Consider the following 18,354-nt stretch of genomic DNA (forward strand, 5'->3'; position numbering starts at 1 on the left):
AGAAAGTTCTTTGTTTTCAGCTGTGCTAACATAATTGCAAAAGGGTTTTCTAATGATCAATTAGCCTTTTAAAATTATAAACTTGGATTAGCTAACACAACGTGCCATTGGAACACAGGAGTGATGTTTGCTGATAATGGGCCTCTGAACGCCTATGTAGATATTCCATAAAATATTTGCCGTTTCCAGCTTCAATAGTAATTTACAACATTAACAATGTCTACACTGTATTGCTGATCAATTTGATGTTATTTTAAAGGACAAAAAAATAGCTTTTCTTTCAAAAACAAGGACATTTCTAAGTGACCCCAAAATTTTGAACAGTAGTATAGCTAGTTTGACCATGTGTCAATGTTAAGCAAGCTAGCTAACTTTATTATTAGCAATGTTAGCTAGATTATAAAGCTAGCTAACATCTCATTGGTTGAATAATTGTTCAGACTTCAAAGACACATTAACACATTCATGTTGTATTTATGACTTCCCAATTTCCCATGAGCACATGAAACCACCCTCTCCTTTAGGGTCCTTCACGCGCTAGTTGGAACTAGGAAACTCGGAAATGCCCAACTTGCTAAATGGTTGAACGCAGCTTGGCTCGTGTATAACTACAACCTATTGGCAAGTCGGACATTTCTGAGTTTTCTAGTTCTGACTAGCACGTGAACCCAGCATTAGTCCTCTGGATAACAGTGTAGTTTTATCTGGTTCTCCATGGGTGATGCTTGAGTAGAAATGAGGAGCAGGAATGAAATTGAAATCTCAGTTTATTAATCTCAAAGGCACCCTGTACCTTGAAAACAGTTTACAAATATAATCTGTCAAATTATACAATAATAAAGCACACAATGTCCAGCATTTTCCTCACTTATATCATCATTATTATTTTGACTGATATCATTTTTTTTGTATTAAAAAGAAAAAGAAAACATATATATATATATAGACGTGATTATCAATTCATACAATGTAAAAAATAACAAGGTTTTCAACAACATGTATGCCTTTTTTCCCCCAGCAGAGGGCAATATTGTAAAGTGAGATACATTTTTCTGGCAGGGAGGCAAGTGAAGGGAAGGAAAGGGTTGCTGCCTCTGAAGTGAAGTATCAGAAAGTCTAGTCTACAATCAACAATTGTTGTTAATCATCATGAAATCGTGTGTGTGTTTACATGAGTATGTGTGGGGGAGTAGAGGGGGGAGATGTGTCTGACCACAGGTGAAGCACAGTACATAGAGGACGTTTCTGTTCAAGCACAGCAGAGTAGTAATGATCCTTTGAGGACATCCTTTGGCTCATTATTTATCCTCGTCGTGGTGGTAGCCACACACCACCCCCACATCCTCATCGTGTGCACAATTGTGCTTGCCCACCTTTGCCCGTTTGCAGTCCAGTAACGTCCTCTCTGTGCCCTCACACTCCACATCATCTAGCAGGATACTGCCACTGCCACCCCCCAGCTCTGCCCGTTTAGCCACACGCAGGGCTACAGGGAAGCCTAGTTGCTGGCAGACCACCGTAGCTGCTTTACTATTAAACAAGTCATCACATACTGTGCCCCACTCCCCCCGTATGTAAATCTCCACCCGCCCACGGTCCGACAGCTGCTCTGCACTGATCAGCCGCACCGACCCAGCCCGATGCTTCCGGCGCCGCTGCTTCCCGGGTTTGGAACCCCGGTTCTTCTTGTTGACCCGGTTCCCTGTGGAATGTTCTATCTTGTCACTCTGGCCTTTCAGGAACTTGTCCTGGGCCTTTGAGAGAGTGAAGTTAGGCCTCTGGGTGGTGTGCTTTGTTGCAGCTGTCCAGTACGTAGGCCTTGGTGTTGTCTGGGGCCGATTGGTCGTAACTCCTAGTGGAAAGGGTCTGACTGTGGCGTGTGGTTGCGGTCGGGTCAAGGGTCGTGCTGTTGGTGGAGAGGGCCTTCTGGCTCCAGTTGTCAACAGTGGTCGGGGCTTCGGGGTAACAGTGGGCCTGGTGTAGGACAACGACGGTCTCTGCCGGGAAGGAGTGGTGGCATGACCTGGCCTGGCCGTCATTACCTGCCTCCATGAGATGGTCAGTGCAGGTGTAGCGGTACCAGTAGTCCTCTGCTGCATTGAGGTGGGATTGGAAGGTGTTGTTACAGGTTTAACAGTAGCTCGTGTTGTTAGAGGTTCAACTGTAGCCCTTATCGTGGCAGGTTTAGCAGTAGCCTTCAGGGTTGCAGTTGGAGGTGTGTAGGTAGGTCTCGTCGTCATGGAGCGCATGGTGGTCGGAGGAGTACGGAGCGTGGTGGTAGCTGTTGTTCTCGCAGTAATAGTGGGTGCAGCGGTGGTCGTCGGCTTCTTGTCAATGACAAACTCTGTAGAGAGGAAGTCAAGCGAAAGAAACAGCCCTTTAGAGTACTCCAACTGACTGAGATGTGTTGCGCTGTGACTCATGATGGCCTGCAAAGGAACTCGTGTTTGTTTGTGGTGTCACTTACCCTCCTTCGGGTGGAAGTGAATCAGCTTGCCTTTAATCTTGACAAGAGTTGGCTTGAAGCTGCACTTGCCTGGAGGTGCTCTCCTAGATGGTGAGAGAAATCCATCAAACAATCCATTGGTTTTAATGCTGCCCATGACAGCTCTATCTCCTACTAATACAGTATAGAGTAATTTGAATCATACATTATAATAACCACATGGAGAACAGTTCTATCATTGATAAGCACATTATATTCAGTAAATTGCCGTTAGGGTAAAAGATTTAGCAGATATTCCCTTAGCGTGACACAGAGCGATTACATTAGCTGATTACATAGTTAAAGTAAGAGATATACTAAACAAACACAGGGGGATTGAAGACCACATCAATAATTGGATGGACAATAAACATTAGTATATCTGGCAAAGGTATGTCTGTTTTGGGAATCTGCCATTAATCCGAGATAGGGATGAATTCCCAGAGCCCCCTGGCTGTTGGGACACTGTGACCCTTGTTTAATACCTGGATGGATCCACTATCTTATAGATCACCCCCGCTCTGGCAGACGCACTGGGAGCTCCCGTTGCCAGGAAGTACAGCTCCCCTAGAAACAAGAGGAAAAAATGATCTAAGACCCAGCACAAAGATATGCAACACTTTCAAAGTGAAATCAAGACAGCCCGTTTCTTTAGAACCCCTTCCCACTCTACTCAAATCAGCTTTGAAGTCAAGTATTCTGAAAAAGTTTGCTTGTTGAGACTTATCTGAAGCTAAAGAGCGTGTGGGTGTGGGTGTGTTATTTCTTTATTTCTGTTCGAAAGCAGCAGAGGCTCATCATGAAATAACTCAGAGAAGCAGACAATTTTCCATGGTTGTCTTGGGTGACTGAATTCACAAGCAGCATGCATCCCCTAATGGCCTTTTCATGTACGGATCAGTACGAACAAAACACAAAAAAGACAGAAAAACATGCAAAGCTAGTTGTCAAAGTTACCTGCCTCATCTTCAGCAAAGGAAATTATGTATTTGTAATAGCTGTTGATAAGTTTGGGGAATCGGCACGTCTGGTCTTTTCCCATACAGATCTCCTTGTACTCCCACTTCCCAGTGCTTTGGTTCTCCTTCAGTGACATCAGGCGCCTAGGCACACAAGGAGTCACTCAGATTGTGCATGTGTCAAGTGAGTTTTAGGGCATTTGAAACATTTGTCAATAATCTTTCAATATTAAGAACATTTGTGTATCAACTTTTTTTCAAGGCATGACAATTTATGAAACATTTTGTGCATTTTAATCAGTATAACGTTGTATAAACACACACCCACTCATGAAATCCCCGAATATGTAGAGGCCATTGAGATTAGGCATCTGGCAGCCGCGGTATATGTAGCCTCCAGTGACCGACTTCCCCAGTTTGTGGGGGTAAGCAAAAATAGGCAGGATGTCATCTGAGGAGAAAATATTTTTACACTGCTTAAGGGATTTAATACATATCTGAATCTCTTCACCAAAAAATGAATTGATTCTTCATAGAGAATCAGCCTGCCACCTCTACCAAGTTCTGTTGGAGGAATAGCCTACTCACCAAGAGAGGAGTTGTGACACAGCCTGTTGTCATAGCAAGAGAAGCCCTCCTTGGCTCTCCAGCCATAGTTGCCACCCTTGACGATGAGGTCCACCTCTTCAAACTTATTCTGTCCCACGTCCCCGCAGAACAGTCGGCCACGGCCCTGCACGGTGATGAGGTCGCCCCGGTCGATGGAGCAGCGCCACATGTTACGCACCCCGTAGGCGTAGATCTCAGGCAGCGAGCCCTGCTCCCCCAGGAAAGGATTGTCCGATGGGATGCTGTAGGGTTCCACGTCATCGTTGTTGTCCACATCGAGACGCAGCACCTTGCCCAACAGAGTGGACCTACACACACATGGGTTTAACTGAGTTGTACTCATAGGAAAATGTCTGAGTATTTTAGTGTGGGCTTCTGTCATTGTTTTTCATTTGTGTATGTGTATCCAACCTGGTCTCAGAACGGTTTGTATTATTCTGTACGTAAATCTGAGACACTCCTTTTAGTATGATATGTTCCAAATTACAATTGATGTTACGACTTTGCAAAATGTACAATATGTTAGGAATTTGCTAAATATACGACATACAAATTCTAGCTAGGTGGCAAGGTGGCTAATGTTATATAGGCTAGGGGTTAGGGTTAAGTTTAGGAGTTAGGTTAACGGGTTAACGTTAGGGTTAGCTAACGTGCTAAGTAGTTGCAAAACAGTGAAGTAGTAAGTCGTTGAAAATTTTCTAATTAGCCAAAATGCTAAAGTTATCCGTGATGAGATTCGAACTTGCAACGTATGGGTTGCTAAACATTGGTCATAACAACTGTAACGTGTCATGCTAATTTGAGTGTCCTTGATTTACTTTTACTATGATACGAGACCAGGCTGGTGTGTCACAACAGTCATCAAAGACATTTATGATTAATGAAAGTTATAGATGCACAAAGATCATGCCCCCAAAAGCATTTTTTAGGAGGAATGATATTTATGCCTCTGTGACTTTCTCTCACTCATCATTATTCACGATTCATTCATGATTATCTGTAATCATGGTAACATCCACATTAATGTAGAACTGTTCAGAAGCATATTCTATTCCTATTTACAATAAAACAGACTAATGACATAATACATTATTTACCATTAATTTCTACTAGGCACAGCATAATCTGAAACACAACCAATGCAAACTGCAAATGCCTCCAACAAGTTTGTAGGGTCACAAGCTTGATGCAGTCATTGCGTGCTAAGAATATGGGACCAAATACTACATTTTTGACTACATTTAATACACTATAAGTGAATTTGTCCAAATACTTATGACACCTTCAAATGGGGGGATTAGATACACAAAATGCTTTCACTTCTAAACGATAAAACAGATATGTATGAAAATACCCTCAAATAAAAAGGTGACATTCTGTACTGTCACCTCATATAAAACATTTGATCTCAAATCCAAAATGCTGAAGTATAGAGCCAAATGAATTGTTTTAGCTTCACTGTCCAAATAAATACATAGGGGATTCTCTCTCTCTCTCTCTCTCTCTCTCTCTCTCTCTCTCTCTCTCTCTCTCTCTCTCTCTCATACTATTATACGGCCCACAGCGTCTTGTGTAAATATTAGCCTTGGCAGGTCCCAAAACCCTCATATCCCTGGCCTTCCACTCATTGGCTGTCAAGAAACCCTCTGCTCATCTTTCTTCTCCTGGGATGAGCTGAAAGGGATGTTTTCACCAAATGCAACTCAGTACAATGCCTTTACCGTAAGTACCGCCCCCGAGATAAAGCTGTGATGTATAGAACCCCCTATTTCGGCATGCATAAATTCTGCTATCCACTAGAGCTACCCAACTATGAACTAGACATAACCCTCTTCTGAGAATAACGCATAACAAGGTTGATTTAGAGCACCTGCTCTTACTCATGCCACTGTTGAAATTAGGAGGATGCGCTCATTGTTGTGGCTGGAATAGAATGAATGGAACGGAGTCAGTCACGTGTTATCCATATTTTTGGGAGTCGTTTGATACCGTTCCATTTATTTCATTCCAGCCATTACAATGAGCCTGTCTTCCTATAGCTCCTCCCACCAGCCTCCTTTTACATCTACATCGTAATATTCTGAACAGAATAGCAGATATTCTACCTCCGTTCGGGTCTCTAAAAGGAGTGTCAAACGTCCCTTCAAGCTCAACTATGCGAGACTGTAGTGATTATCACATGGTAAGAAAATGCCGGACATCGCCCGACAACATTCTCCATAAATATTTAGCCTGACACAGCAGGTCCAGACTCTGGCCACTGACCAAAGCGCGGTGGGGGGGGCACTCACAACCTGACTGGTACTGCTATGCCCTGTCCTTGCCCATGGTTCAAAATAAAGTGCATTCTAAGACACAGACTGTCCAGAGCTCAGTGATGTTTTTCCTCAAAGAAGGGTTTAGAGTGTCTCATAACATCACTGTGTGTACAATTCTGTCACGGTGTTATAACTATAGAGGCAGGTCACTTTCAGCAAAATGTTTTGGGCTGCCTTTGAGTCCTTTCTGAATGGCCCTGTGACACTATGTAGATTCTGGGCACTGCCAACCCCTGCCCTGGCCCCTGCCAGGAGAAAGCTAAACATACCCTGCCAAGGCTAATATTGTGAACAACTGTACTGTCTGTCTACATGAATGTACATATAGCCTTGAGCTGAGTGTTTGTCATGTCAAATGCTCAGGGGTTGAGGTCATAGATGGCAATTTCTCTCCCAATGTTACCAAAGCATTGGCGCCATTGACAAGTAAGGTCATAAAATCGCACTTTCATGAATAGCTGCTGAGTGGCATTGCTGAAGGTCCTGTGTAAAGTTAATTGCGCTTCAATCCATACATTTGTCACTCTCTCAATGTTGAGAGCTTGTCAATTTCTAGTCAAAGTTTTTAGTAAAAGATTCTTCTACCCTCCGGTGTCAATTCATCTTCTGGATTATTAAACTTGTTTATGACAAGTTGGCAACAACTCAGACACAAATTTAATCTAAACGTGTATTAGTCAACCATGAATATAATAATTACTAGACATTTACCAGGGCAACAGGATTTTCCATTCTTTAAAAATAGAATCATGTATCACTATGTTACCATATGAGAACGTCACATAATTTGGCAATTGAGTAATACAGTTTACAAACACACTAATAGACTAATTGTGCCCTGTGGTCCCCTTTACTGTAGCTTATATTTACATCAACAAAGATGTCACGCTATAGGTTAAACCTTTTGAACTCCTATTTTCCAGATTAAAAAAAAAAGTTAAATGACTGTAAATAAGTATACTATGAAGAACCAGATGTATCACATTAAGTGTTTCACTCCCTCACTACTCCCTCTCCGGCGCTCGAGGTCGGCAGTCTGCTGATTATTACGCACACCTGTCACCATCGTTAAGCGCACCAGCGCCTCATCAGACTCACCTGGACTCCATCACCTTCCTGATTACCTTCCCAATATCTGTCACTCCCTTTGGTTCTTTCCCTAGGTGCTATTGTTTCTGTTCCAGTGTTCATTTTGTACGCTACCTGTGTTTCTTGGTTTGTTCTATGTTCATTTAGTTATTAAATACACTCCCTGAAATTGCTCCCTGAATCCCAGCGTACACATTGCAATAATACTCCGACACCACTGTTTAGGTGTCATTTGTTGAACTATATCTTCAACTTTAAGAATGTAGGTCTCTGAAGCAAACATATCATTCTGACCTTCAAAAAACATCAACATGGGGTGAAGGCTAGATATACACTAAATAACTAAATGTCACCCCTTCATTTGTTTCCCCTGAATGAGTTTTGAAATGTATAGAGCACGGGGACTCACTTATTCTGGGAGTTCCCAAACTTGCCAAAGGGATCCCCTGCTCTTCCCCCATCGCCAATGAAGATATAGAGGTAGCCATCGTGTCCGAAGAGAAGCTGGCCCCCGTTGTGGTTCGAGGCAGGTTCCACCACTTCCAAAATAGTTCTACAAAGAAAACCACGCATGACCAAACATCACTAAATTCTAAATCTGAAAGGATGATTGTAGTTGCAGATCTTTATTTCAAATCTGCTGATTTGTATTGTTTCAAAATGTCAAATACATGCATGTGAATGGAGCCCATGTCACCACAGGTTCTGATTCAGTCCATGTCATTTGGTGATACTTCTCTTACCTCTCTGAGGAGTGATCTAGTTGGTTCATATCGTCAGCGGACAGTGTGAACTCACTAATGCGGATCCTCTCCTCCTTCTTCACAGACACAGAGTAGTAGACATAGGCCTTCTGCACCAGCGCGAAGCGCGGGTGGAGGGCCATGCAGAGGAAGCCTCTCTCATCCCCTGCCCAGGGAGAGGTGAGCACTGCCTTAGTTAGGTTGAGGAAGGGCCGGTCAATACGGGAGCCGTTGGGCAGGTACGTCCACACGTAGCCCAGCTGCTCTGCCACAAAGAAGCGGTGGGTCCCGTCGTCGGCGTGGACCATGGCCACCGGGTTCCTCAGACCGTTGGCCACCTCCTGCAGGCACAGTTGGAGACAGCCCTCGGGGTCCGCCCGAACATCTCCCAGGTTGGCGTTGAGCTTGTCGTCGGAGAGCACGTTAGGGTAACAGTACTCCCTGTCTTTGAGCTCCAGGAAGTTACAGAACTTATTGCGGTCCTCCTCTATGCCCACCGTGGCGTTGTTGTCAGTGAGCAGGCTAATGGTGTAGCGGCACTGGTGCCAGAACTCAGAGCAGTAGTCTCCGCACAGGCCTGGTAGCTCCCTCATGGGCGTGTTGGCATCCTCAGCATCGTACAGGTGGGCAGAGTAGGGAGAGCACTCCTGCGAGGATGAGGAAAGCTTGTTTGAAAAGTGGCAGAGGTATTGGTGCTCGGACTACACACGCTTATGAGCAAAACTCAGTAGATCTACCTTGTCGGCTGATAACTTTCATAATGAGCTACCACTTAAACTGTAGGCTATAGCCACTTTGTGTAATCTCAAATTGAAACTTCAAAAGCATAGTCTACATGTTAATGCTATGTCATGTCTGTTCATGATACTGTGCAGCTATTTTCATGATGACCTCTCCCTAGGCTTGTAAACGTTTGAAATTCAGCATGTCCTCTTTTCCTCCCAGTACTCACCAGACCAGCTGGTAATGACTATTCTGGCTATAAATAAGGCCTGTTTAAATGCATCTTGGAACATCCAATCCCCTATTAAGTCAAAGCCACACAATTACACCCATTTTGACACTGGTAATCCGTTGGGACAATGATGCAAAACATATAAACCACTGTAACAGCTGGTACTGAAAGAAACAATTCTGTTACAAAAACGGATTGAATAATATAATGATTCCAAGTCTTAAGCAAAAGGGGCATAATGTGTTCTGGAGTTCTGCTCTGAGTCATTTTTCATTTCTTTCCATTTAAATCTGGGATATGCTCTCCCAAAAGGTGCCATCAAATAAACGGTGCCATCAAAAACTCTACATCAAAGTGTTTAACATCAACAACACTTGGCCAACTCAGGGTTTAAATCTGTTGCTGGCCGTAGATTGCAGGGTGGATTATGCAAGTCACATGATTCCCAGGCAGTGACGTAAAAAGTGGACAATCTGGAGGTGCTATGTGTTACACACAGCCACATGTCTGAATAGGGGGTACAGTATAAAACTAGTAGGTAAGAACTGGCAAATGTGGGCATATAGCTGCTAAAAGGAACATAAATAAAAGCATGTATGAAATGCCTTAATTTTAAACTAAATGTAAGATATGTCAGGTCATGGCACATTGTGAGACCCATTTCTTAAGGTACTGTATCTGTGACCAACAGATGCATATCTGTAGTCCAAGTCATGTGAAATGCATAGATTAGGCCTCCCGGGTGGCGCAGTGGTTAAGGGCGCTGTACTGCAGCGCTAGCTGTGCCACCAGAGCGCTTGGGTTCGCGCCAGGATTTCATGTAATGGACAATACAATGTTTTTTTTCAAAATTGGTGAAGTGAAATGAAAAAAAATAATATAAAGAAAAGAATGGAAAAGTGGAGGAGCATATGTATTCATCTCCTTTGCTATGAAGTCGCTAAATAAGATCTGGTGCAACCAATTACCTTCAGAAGTCACATAATTAGTTAAATAAAGTTCACCTGTGTGCAATCTAAGTGTCACATGATCTGTCAAATGATCTCAGTATATACAGTATACACCTGTTCTGAAAGGCCTGAGTCTGCAACACACTAAGCAAGCGGCACCACGAAGACCAAGGAGCACTTCAAACAGGTCAGGGACAAAGTTGTGGAGAAGTATAGATCAGGTTTGGGTTACAAAAAAATATCTGAAACTTTGAACATCCCACGGAGCACCATTAAATCAATTATTAAAACATTTAAAGAATATGGCACCACAACAAACATGCCAAGAGAAGGCCGCCCACCAAAACTCAGGGACCAGGCAAGGAGGGCATTAATCAAAGAGGCAACAAAGAGACCAGAGAAAACACTGAAGGAGCTGCAAAGCTCCACAGTGGAAATTGGAGTATCTGTCCATAGGACCACTTTGAGACGTACACTCCACAGAGCTGGGCTTTACAGAAGAGTGTCCATAAAAAAAGCCATTGCTTAATTAAAGAAACCAAAAATATGGAAGAAGGTACTCAGATCAGATGAGAATAAAACAAGATTTTTGGCCATCAAGGAAAATGCTATGTCTGGCGCAAACCCAACACCTCCCATCACCCCAAGAATACCATCCCCACAGTGAAGCATGGTGGTGGCAGCATCATGCTGTGGGTATGTCTTTCATCGGCAGGGACTGGGAAACGGGTCGGAATTGAAGGAATGATGGTTGGCGCTAAATATTGAGAAAATCTTGAGGGAAACCTGTTTCAGTCTTCCAGAGATTTGAGACTGGGACAGAAGTTCACCTTCCAGCAGGACAATGATCCTAAGCATACTGCTAAAGAAACACTTGAGTGGTTTAAGGGGAAACATTTAAATGTCTTGGAATGGCCTAGTCAAAGTCCAGAACTAAATCCAATTGAAAATCTGTGGCGTGACTTAAAGAATGCTGGACACCAGCGGAACCCATCCAACTTGGAGGAGCTAGAGCAGTTTTGCCTTGAAGAATGGGCATAAATCCCAGTGGCTAGATGTGTCAAGCTTATAGAGACATACCCCAAGATACTTGCAGCTGTAATTGCTGAAAAACGTGGCTCTACAAAGTATTGATTTTGGGTGGGGGTGGGGGGGGGGGGGGTGAATAGTCATGCTAGCTTTCTGTTTTTTTTTTGTTGTCTTATTTCTTGTTTGTTTCGCAATAAAAAATATTTTGCATTTTCAAAGTGGTAGGCATGTTGTGTAAATCAAATGACACAAAACCCCCAAAAATCAATTTTAATTCCAGGTTGTAAGGCAACAAAATAGGAAAAATGCCAAGGGGATGAATACTTTTGCAAGCCACTGTATGTTACAAATTGTACATTTTATCATAGAAACAACCCTAGACTAGCACTACCACACGCACACCCACAAACACTGTGAGAGTAAGTAAGGACAGTAGTAAAACGGTTAAGTACACGATGCAGGGTGAGCTGGTAGGGTTAAAGCTGTGTGTGTTGGTTTCCTTTCCTCCATGAGTCACCAAAGTCAACATAAATACACTCAAAGAAACCTCTAAAACGGCCCTCCTTCCAAAAGGGGTGGGCAGTAATGAGAGAGTGCACATGTGCCACATCGTATAGGACAACCCTTCAACGTTCCACGTTGCCACGATCACTGTAAATGTGAGACTTCTCAGCTTCCAAAGTTGGGAAGGAGGTATCGGATAGGCTGTATTTATTTAAATGGTTGACGTCAATGTTACTAATTGTTTTGTAACCCAATAGTCAGCCTTAATCCTACCACAAGTAGACGGTATAGTTCCTTCAACTACTTCAGCTGGATTCAACTCCTCACCTCCCTCTCCCTCCTGCCCTCCCTCTCCCTCCTGCCCTCCCTCCCTATCCCAGTGGAAATATGATACTGTATATCCTGTTCAGTGACCAGAGAGGAAATCGATGTTTGGCTGGTGGTCAGTGGGCCTCTTGACAGATCACAAGCATCCCTCTGTATCTATGATAACTGTCTGGACAAAGAGCATGATTGAGCAGAGTTTACCCTGGCTAAGTGGCCTTGGGCATTGGGTCTCCAGCCACTGACCACACTGCCTGTACCTTAGCATGGCTGATATGAGAGCAGAGCACAATAGCTAATTTCCACTGGATCCAAAACCAAACAAAGCTGAGGACACGTTCACGTGGTCTGCAATTCTCTTCATTGGAGAGGAACACAAATATATTCCATCCAGTAGTGATGTTGTGGTACTGTGGTTCAGGCCCCAAAATCCATCACTGGTAACAGTACTGTCGTATCTCATGGTTGAACAGACACGTCAACGCCTTACATAATCCCTCCAACTGTAATTTGTTCCAATCTACAGCGTGCACATTTGGAAAGGCCTGGGGTATGTAATTATCATGATGTTCACATACATTTCAATAATGAAGGGGGTGTCAATGTGTACAAATTGGAATGAAATATAGTTTCATGAAATATGATAGATTAATCTGTATAAAATGTTTTATATCCTGTGATGAAATATAATTTTATTACAAGTGAAATAAAAAAAATAAAAACATGCGTGAAGATAATCCATTCTACAAATGCACTCTTAGAAAAAAAAGGTATTGTCTTTTTGTGGAAAGTTTTAGATAAGGAGGCATTAGCTAACATCCGGCGACTGACAGACTTCAATTTACCTGACAGAGGATGGTGCGTATGTATTTCGCACAGGTCATGTAACCCGAGTAGTCAAAATAGTCCATGATCTTGTAGAAGTTTTGGGAGATCTTGTCATCTTTCTCCAGGTCACAGCAACCAAACTTGGCGTACTCCTTACAGAAGACCAGAGGCTCCCGTGGCTGGAAGGGGGGCTTGTAATCCAGGCACTGGGGATGGGTGTTCCCATGTCGGGGTGCGTGTAGGACCAGTAGGACCAACAGCCAACGGGACAGCAGCTCAACTCCCTTTACACTTACCCTGCTCATTGCAATAGTAGTTTACCCTGCCACCTGTAGAGCTAAGTAATGGAGAGATGCAAAATTCCAAAAGGTCTGTGTGTAGTGGTGATTCTGTCCCTTCCCCCGGTGCCTGACTGTTGGAGAGCCTTCCTATGTTTGCTCTGGACATGTGCTCTTTCGCGGGACAAAAACCAACGGTGGCGGAGAGCAACAGGCCCTTTCATTCAGCAGTCCGCCCTGGCCAGCCACGATGCTTCCACTCTCCACTCAGAACCTATTCCCTCCCTCCTTCTGCTCCCTCCTCCCCTTACTCTCCCTCTCTCCTCCTCTCCCTCGCTCTCTGTCTGTCCTCCACAGACACATGGCATTCTTTCCCATTGCGGCCTGTCTATATCACCCTGCTTTAGCTCTCCTCCCCCCTCTACATACTCAGCCTTTTCTCTACTTCACACACACCTCCCTACCCTGCCTCATACAGATTCACTGAATGACTCAGGACATGTGCTGAATGAAGAGAGCAATGGATCCTCCACACACCGCAAACAATGGTATAGCCTATAAGAAACTGTATGTATATGACGGATTACATATGGATAATGCTCATGTGTTTAATACAGGCTACTGCTGTTATTCAACAAGCATTTGTAAACCACTTGGTGATATGAAATTGGTTTAAAACCAGTAGACATCAACTAAAAAATCTGTTCTAAAGTGAATTGAGTCTAACGATAAAAGGCGAGACAGCCTTTGAATTGGCTTGCTGCTGAATGTTGTGTCCTAGACCTACAGGGTATACAAATACCAAAGACATATGTCTTTCATTTGGACTCAGCCACCTCCCTCCCATGTACTTGGCTTCAGGTCTGACATATTTGCACAGCACATCTTAATTTCTCTGGTAACATCATAGGAACTGTTTATATTTTCTCTTGCAATTACATTTTTTGAACGTGTGGATTTTAAACCATCTGCCTCCGAAAAAATAAATACAGCCCGCTATTATTAGAGGAAAGGCTGGATAAAAAGCCCATTAATCAAATATTGGTTTTTCAAACCGGTATCTTTTTTCATTTCTTTTCCACTCAGACCTTTTCAGACCTTGCATGGCTGTCCGTGTGTTCAGTGCTTTATTGAGGTGAAACGGCTGTGAGTCAGAGTGAGTCATAGAGAGTTTATCTGCTTTCTGGGAATTGTACTGCCTCATATCAGTAAGCCAAGTCTCTTAAACACTTGAGATAGACAGAATTAAGACGTAGATTGGGTCATGACTTTTTGGAAAGGCTATCGATTTTTTTTTTTTCAGAAATATATTGTCTTACTGTACCATTTGGAAATACTGCCATTGGCAAGTGGTGCAGTCTATTCCTGCATGTACAATGATAAAACAAAATTGTTAAATAATACAGAATGCTATACTTTCGGGGAGGGAGAGAAAAAAAAGCAATGTCTCATCTGAATGAAAGAAGCCTGGTGTTTGAAGGTCAGTAAATCAAATCAAGAGTGTGCAAAGCCTGTCATCAAGACAAAGGGTGGCTACTTTGAAGAATCTCAAATATAAAAAAAAAGGTTTTGATTTGTTTAAAACTTTTTGTGTTACTACATGATTCCATATGTGTTATTTCATAGTTTTGATGTCTTCACTATTATTCTACAATGAAGAAAAACCCTTGAATGAGTAGGTGTGTCCAAACTTTTGACTGGAAAAAGTATGTGAACCCTTTAGAATGACCTGGATTTCTGCATAAAATGGTCATCAAATTTGATCTGATCTTCATCTAAATCACAACAATAGACAAACACAGTCTATAAACATTCACAGTGTAGGGTGCAAAAGTATGTGAACCCTTGGATTTAATAACTGATTTGGCAGCAATAACCTCAACCAAACGTTTTTGGTAGTTGAGGATCAGACCTGCACAACGGTCAGGGGGAATTTTGGACCATTCCTCTTTCCATTCCTCACACCAGCAATATTCTGGTGTGAACCGCTCTCAAGGTCATGCCACAGCATCTCAATCGGGTTGAGGTCAGGACTCTGACTGGGCCACTCCAGAAGGCGTATTTTCTTCTATTGAAGACATTCTGTTGTTGATTTACTACTGTGTTTTGGGTGTTTGTACTGTTGCATCACCCAACTTCTGTTGAGTTTCAATTGGCGGACAGATAGCTTTACATTCTCCTGCAAAAGGTCTTCACCAACATGGGAATTCATTTTTTCATCAATGATTAGAAATGGTGCAAATGGTGAAACAATTAAGTACAATGTATATTAATAAGTGGGATGTACAAATGTGCAATGAAGGCAAACGGCAAGTACAGATGGCAAGTGAAGGCAAATTGAAAGTGCAAGGAGGCATGCAACTGAAATACAGGGATAGCAGCAATGAGGTTACCGAGGTAGACATCTATGTGTACAACTGAATAATGTCTAATCAGACTTTGCAAAACAATATCAGAGTCCAGTAGTGCCGTGAAGAGTGCAAAGTGAGTAATGCAACAAGAAGTCATTAGCCTTGAGGTTCACATACTTTTTCCAACCTACACTATGAATGTTTAAAGTATGTATTCAATGTAGACAAGAAAAATACAATAATTTGTGTGTTATTAGTTTAAGCACACTGTGTCTTTTGTAGTGATTTAGCGGAAGATCAGCCCACATTGTTTGACTAATTTATGCAGAAATCCAGATAATTCCAAAGGGTTCACATACTTTTTCTTGCAACTGTGTGTGTTTATTTTTACTATTGTCTACATTGTAGAATAATAGTGAAGACATCAAAACTATGAAATAACACATATGGAATCATGTAGTAACCAAAAAAGTGTTAAATCAAAATATATTTAATATTTGAGATTCTTCAAATAGCCAACCTTTGCCTTGATGACAGCTTTGCACACTCTTGGCATTCTCTCAATCAGCTTCACCTGGAATATTTTTCCAACAGTCTTGAAGGAGTTTCCACATATGCTGAGCACTTATTGGCTGCTTTTCCTTCACTCTGCGGTCCGACTCATCCTAAACCATTTGAATTTGGTTGAGGTCGGGGGATTGTGGAGGCCAGGTGATCTGATCACTCTCCTTCTTGGTAAAATAGCCCTTACACAGCCTGGAGGTGTGTTGGGTCATTGTCTTGTCCCACTAAGCCCAAAACAGATGGAATGGTGCATCGCTGCAGAATGTTGTGGTAGCCATGCTGGTTAAGTGTGCCTTGAATTCTAAATGAATCACAGACAGTGTCACCAGCAAAGCACCCCGACTCCATAACACTTCCTCCTCCATTCTTTACGGTGGGAAATATACATGCAGAGATCATCAGTTCACCCACAACGCGTCTCACAAAGACATGGCGGTTGGAACAAAAAATCTCCAATTAGGACTCCAGAACAAAGGATAAATTCAAATCAAATCAACGTTTATTTTTCATGTGCGCCGAATACAACAGGTGTAGACCTTACAGCGAAATGCTTTATTACAGGCTCTAACCAATTGTGAAAAAAAGGAATTAGGTGAACAATAGGTAAGTAAAGAAATAAAAACAACAGTAAAATACAGTGAAAAATACCAGTAGTGAGGCTATAAGTAGTGAGGCTATAAGTAGTGAGGCTACATACAGACACTGGTTAGTCAGGCTGATTGAGGTAGTATGTACATGTAGATATGGTTAAAGTGACTATGCATATATGATGGACAGAGAGTAGCAGAAGCATAAAAGAGGGGTTGGTGGGTGTTTGGTGGCAGGACACAATGCAGATTGCCCGGTTAGCCAATGTGCGGGAGCACTAGTTGGTCGGGTAAATTGAGGTAGTATGTACATGAATGTATAGTTAAAGTGACTATGCATATGTGATAAACAGAGAGTAGCAGCAGTGTAAAAGAGGGGTTGGGGGCACACAATGCAAATAGTTTGGGTAGCCATTTGATTACCTGTTCAGGAGTCTTACAGCTTGGGGGTAAAAACTGTTGAGAAGCCTTTTTGTCCTAGACTTGGCACTCCGGTACCGCTTGTCATGCAGTAGTAGAGAGAACAGTCTATGACTGGGGTGGCTGGGGTCTTTGACAATTTTTAGGGCCTTCCTCTGACACCACCTGGTGTAGAGGTCCTGGATGGCAGGCAACTTAGCCCCAGTGATGTACTGGGCCGTACGCACTACCCTCTGTTGTGCCTTGCGGTCGGAGGCCAAGCAATTGCCGTACCAGGCAGTGATTACAACAAGTCAGGATGCTCTCGATGTTGCAGCTGTAGAACCTTTTGAGGATCTCAGGACCCATGCCAAATATTTTTAGTTTCCTGAGAGGGATAGGCTTTGTCGGGCCCTCTTCACGACCGTCTTGGTGTGTTTGGACCATTCTAGTTTGTTGTTGATGTGGACACCAAGGAACTTGAAGCTCTCAACCTGCTCCACTACAGCCCCGTCGATGAGAATGGGGGCGTACTCGGTCCTCCTTTTCCTGTAGTCCACAATCATCTCCTTAGTCTTGGTCACGTTGAGGGATAGGTTGTTATTCTGGTACCAGTCATGACAGGTCTCTGACCTCCTCCCTATAGGCTGTCTTGTCGTTGTCGGTGATCAGGCCTACCACTGTTGTGTCATCTGCAAACTTAATGATGGTGTTGGAGTTGTGCCTAGCCATGCAGTCGTGGGTAAACAGGGAGTACAGGAGGGGACTGAGCACGCACCCCTGGGGGGCTCCAGTGTTGAGGATCAGTGTGGCAGATGTGTTGCTACCTACCCTCGCCACCTGGGTGCGGCCCATCAAGAAGTCCAGGATCCAGTTGCAGAGGGAAGTGTTTAGTCCCAGAATCCTTAGCTCAGTGATGAGCTTTGAGGGTAATATGGTGTTGAACGCTGAGCTGTAGTCAATGAATAGCATTCTCACATAAGTGTTCCTTTTGTCCAGGCGGGAAAGGGCAGTGTGGAGTGCAATAGAGATTGCATCATCTGTGGATCTGTTTGGACGGTATGCAAATTGGAGTGGGTCTAGGGTTTCTGGGATAATGGTGTTGATGTGAGCCAAGACCAGCCTGTCAAAGCACTTCATGACTACAGACGTGAGTGCTATGGGTCGGTAGTCATTTAGGCAGGTTGCCTTTGTGTTCTTGGGCACAGGGACTATGGTGGTCTGCTTGAAACATTTTGGTATTACAAATTCAATCAGGGACATGTTGAAAATGTCAGTGAAGACACCTGCCAGTTGGTCAGCACATGCACAGAGCACACGTCCTGGTAATCCGTCTGGCCCCACAGCCTTGTGTATGTTGACCTGTTTAAAGGTCTTACTCA

At 43.2% G+C, this 18,354-nt stretch overlaps 1 protein-coding gene across 1 annotated transcript; it reads right to left on the minus strand.

Moving 5' to 3' along the window:
- Positions 1–749: 749 nt before the first annotated feature.
- Positions 750–13,412, minus strand: LOC110507462 (HHIP-like protein 1). Its single transcript, XM_021587466.2, has 9 exons — positions 12,811–13,412; positions 8,204–8,850; positions 7,870–8,013; positions 4,033–4,361; positions 3,769–3,895; positions 3,443–3,588; positions 2,971–3,052; positions 2,468–2,550; positions 750–2,344 (listed from the first exon to the last, which is right to left on the minus strand). The coding sequence occupies exons 1-9, from the start codon at positions 13,096–13,098 to the stop codon at positions 1,299–1,301; spliced, it is 2,892 nt and encodes a 963-aa protein (XP_021443141.2). The 5' UTR covers positions 13,099–13,412; the 3' UTR covers positions 750–1,298.
- Positions 13,413–18,354: the final 4,942 nt, after the last annotated feature.

The sequence above is a fragment of the Oncorhynchus mykiss genome, chromosome 27 (genome assembly GCF_013265735.2).
Source record: "Oncorhynchus mykiss isolate Arlee chromosome 27, USDA_OmykA_1.1, whole genome shotgun sequence".
Classification (NCBI taxonomy): domain Eukaryota; kingdom Metazoa; phylum Chordata; class Actinopteri; order Salmoniformes; family Salmonidae; genus Oncorhynchus; species Oncorhynchus mykiss.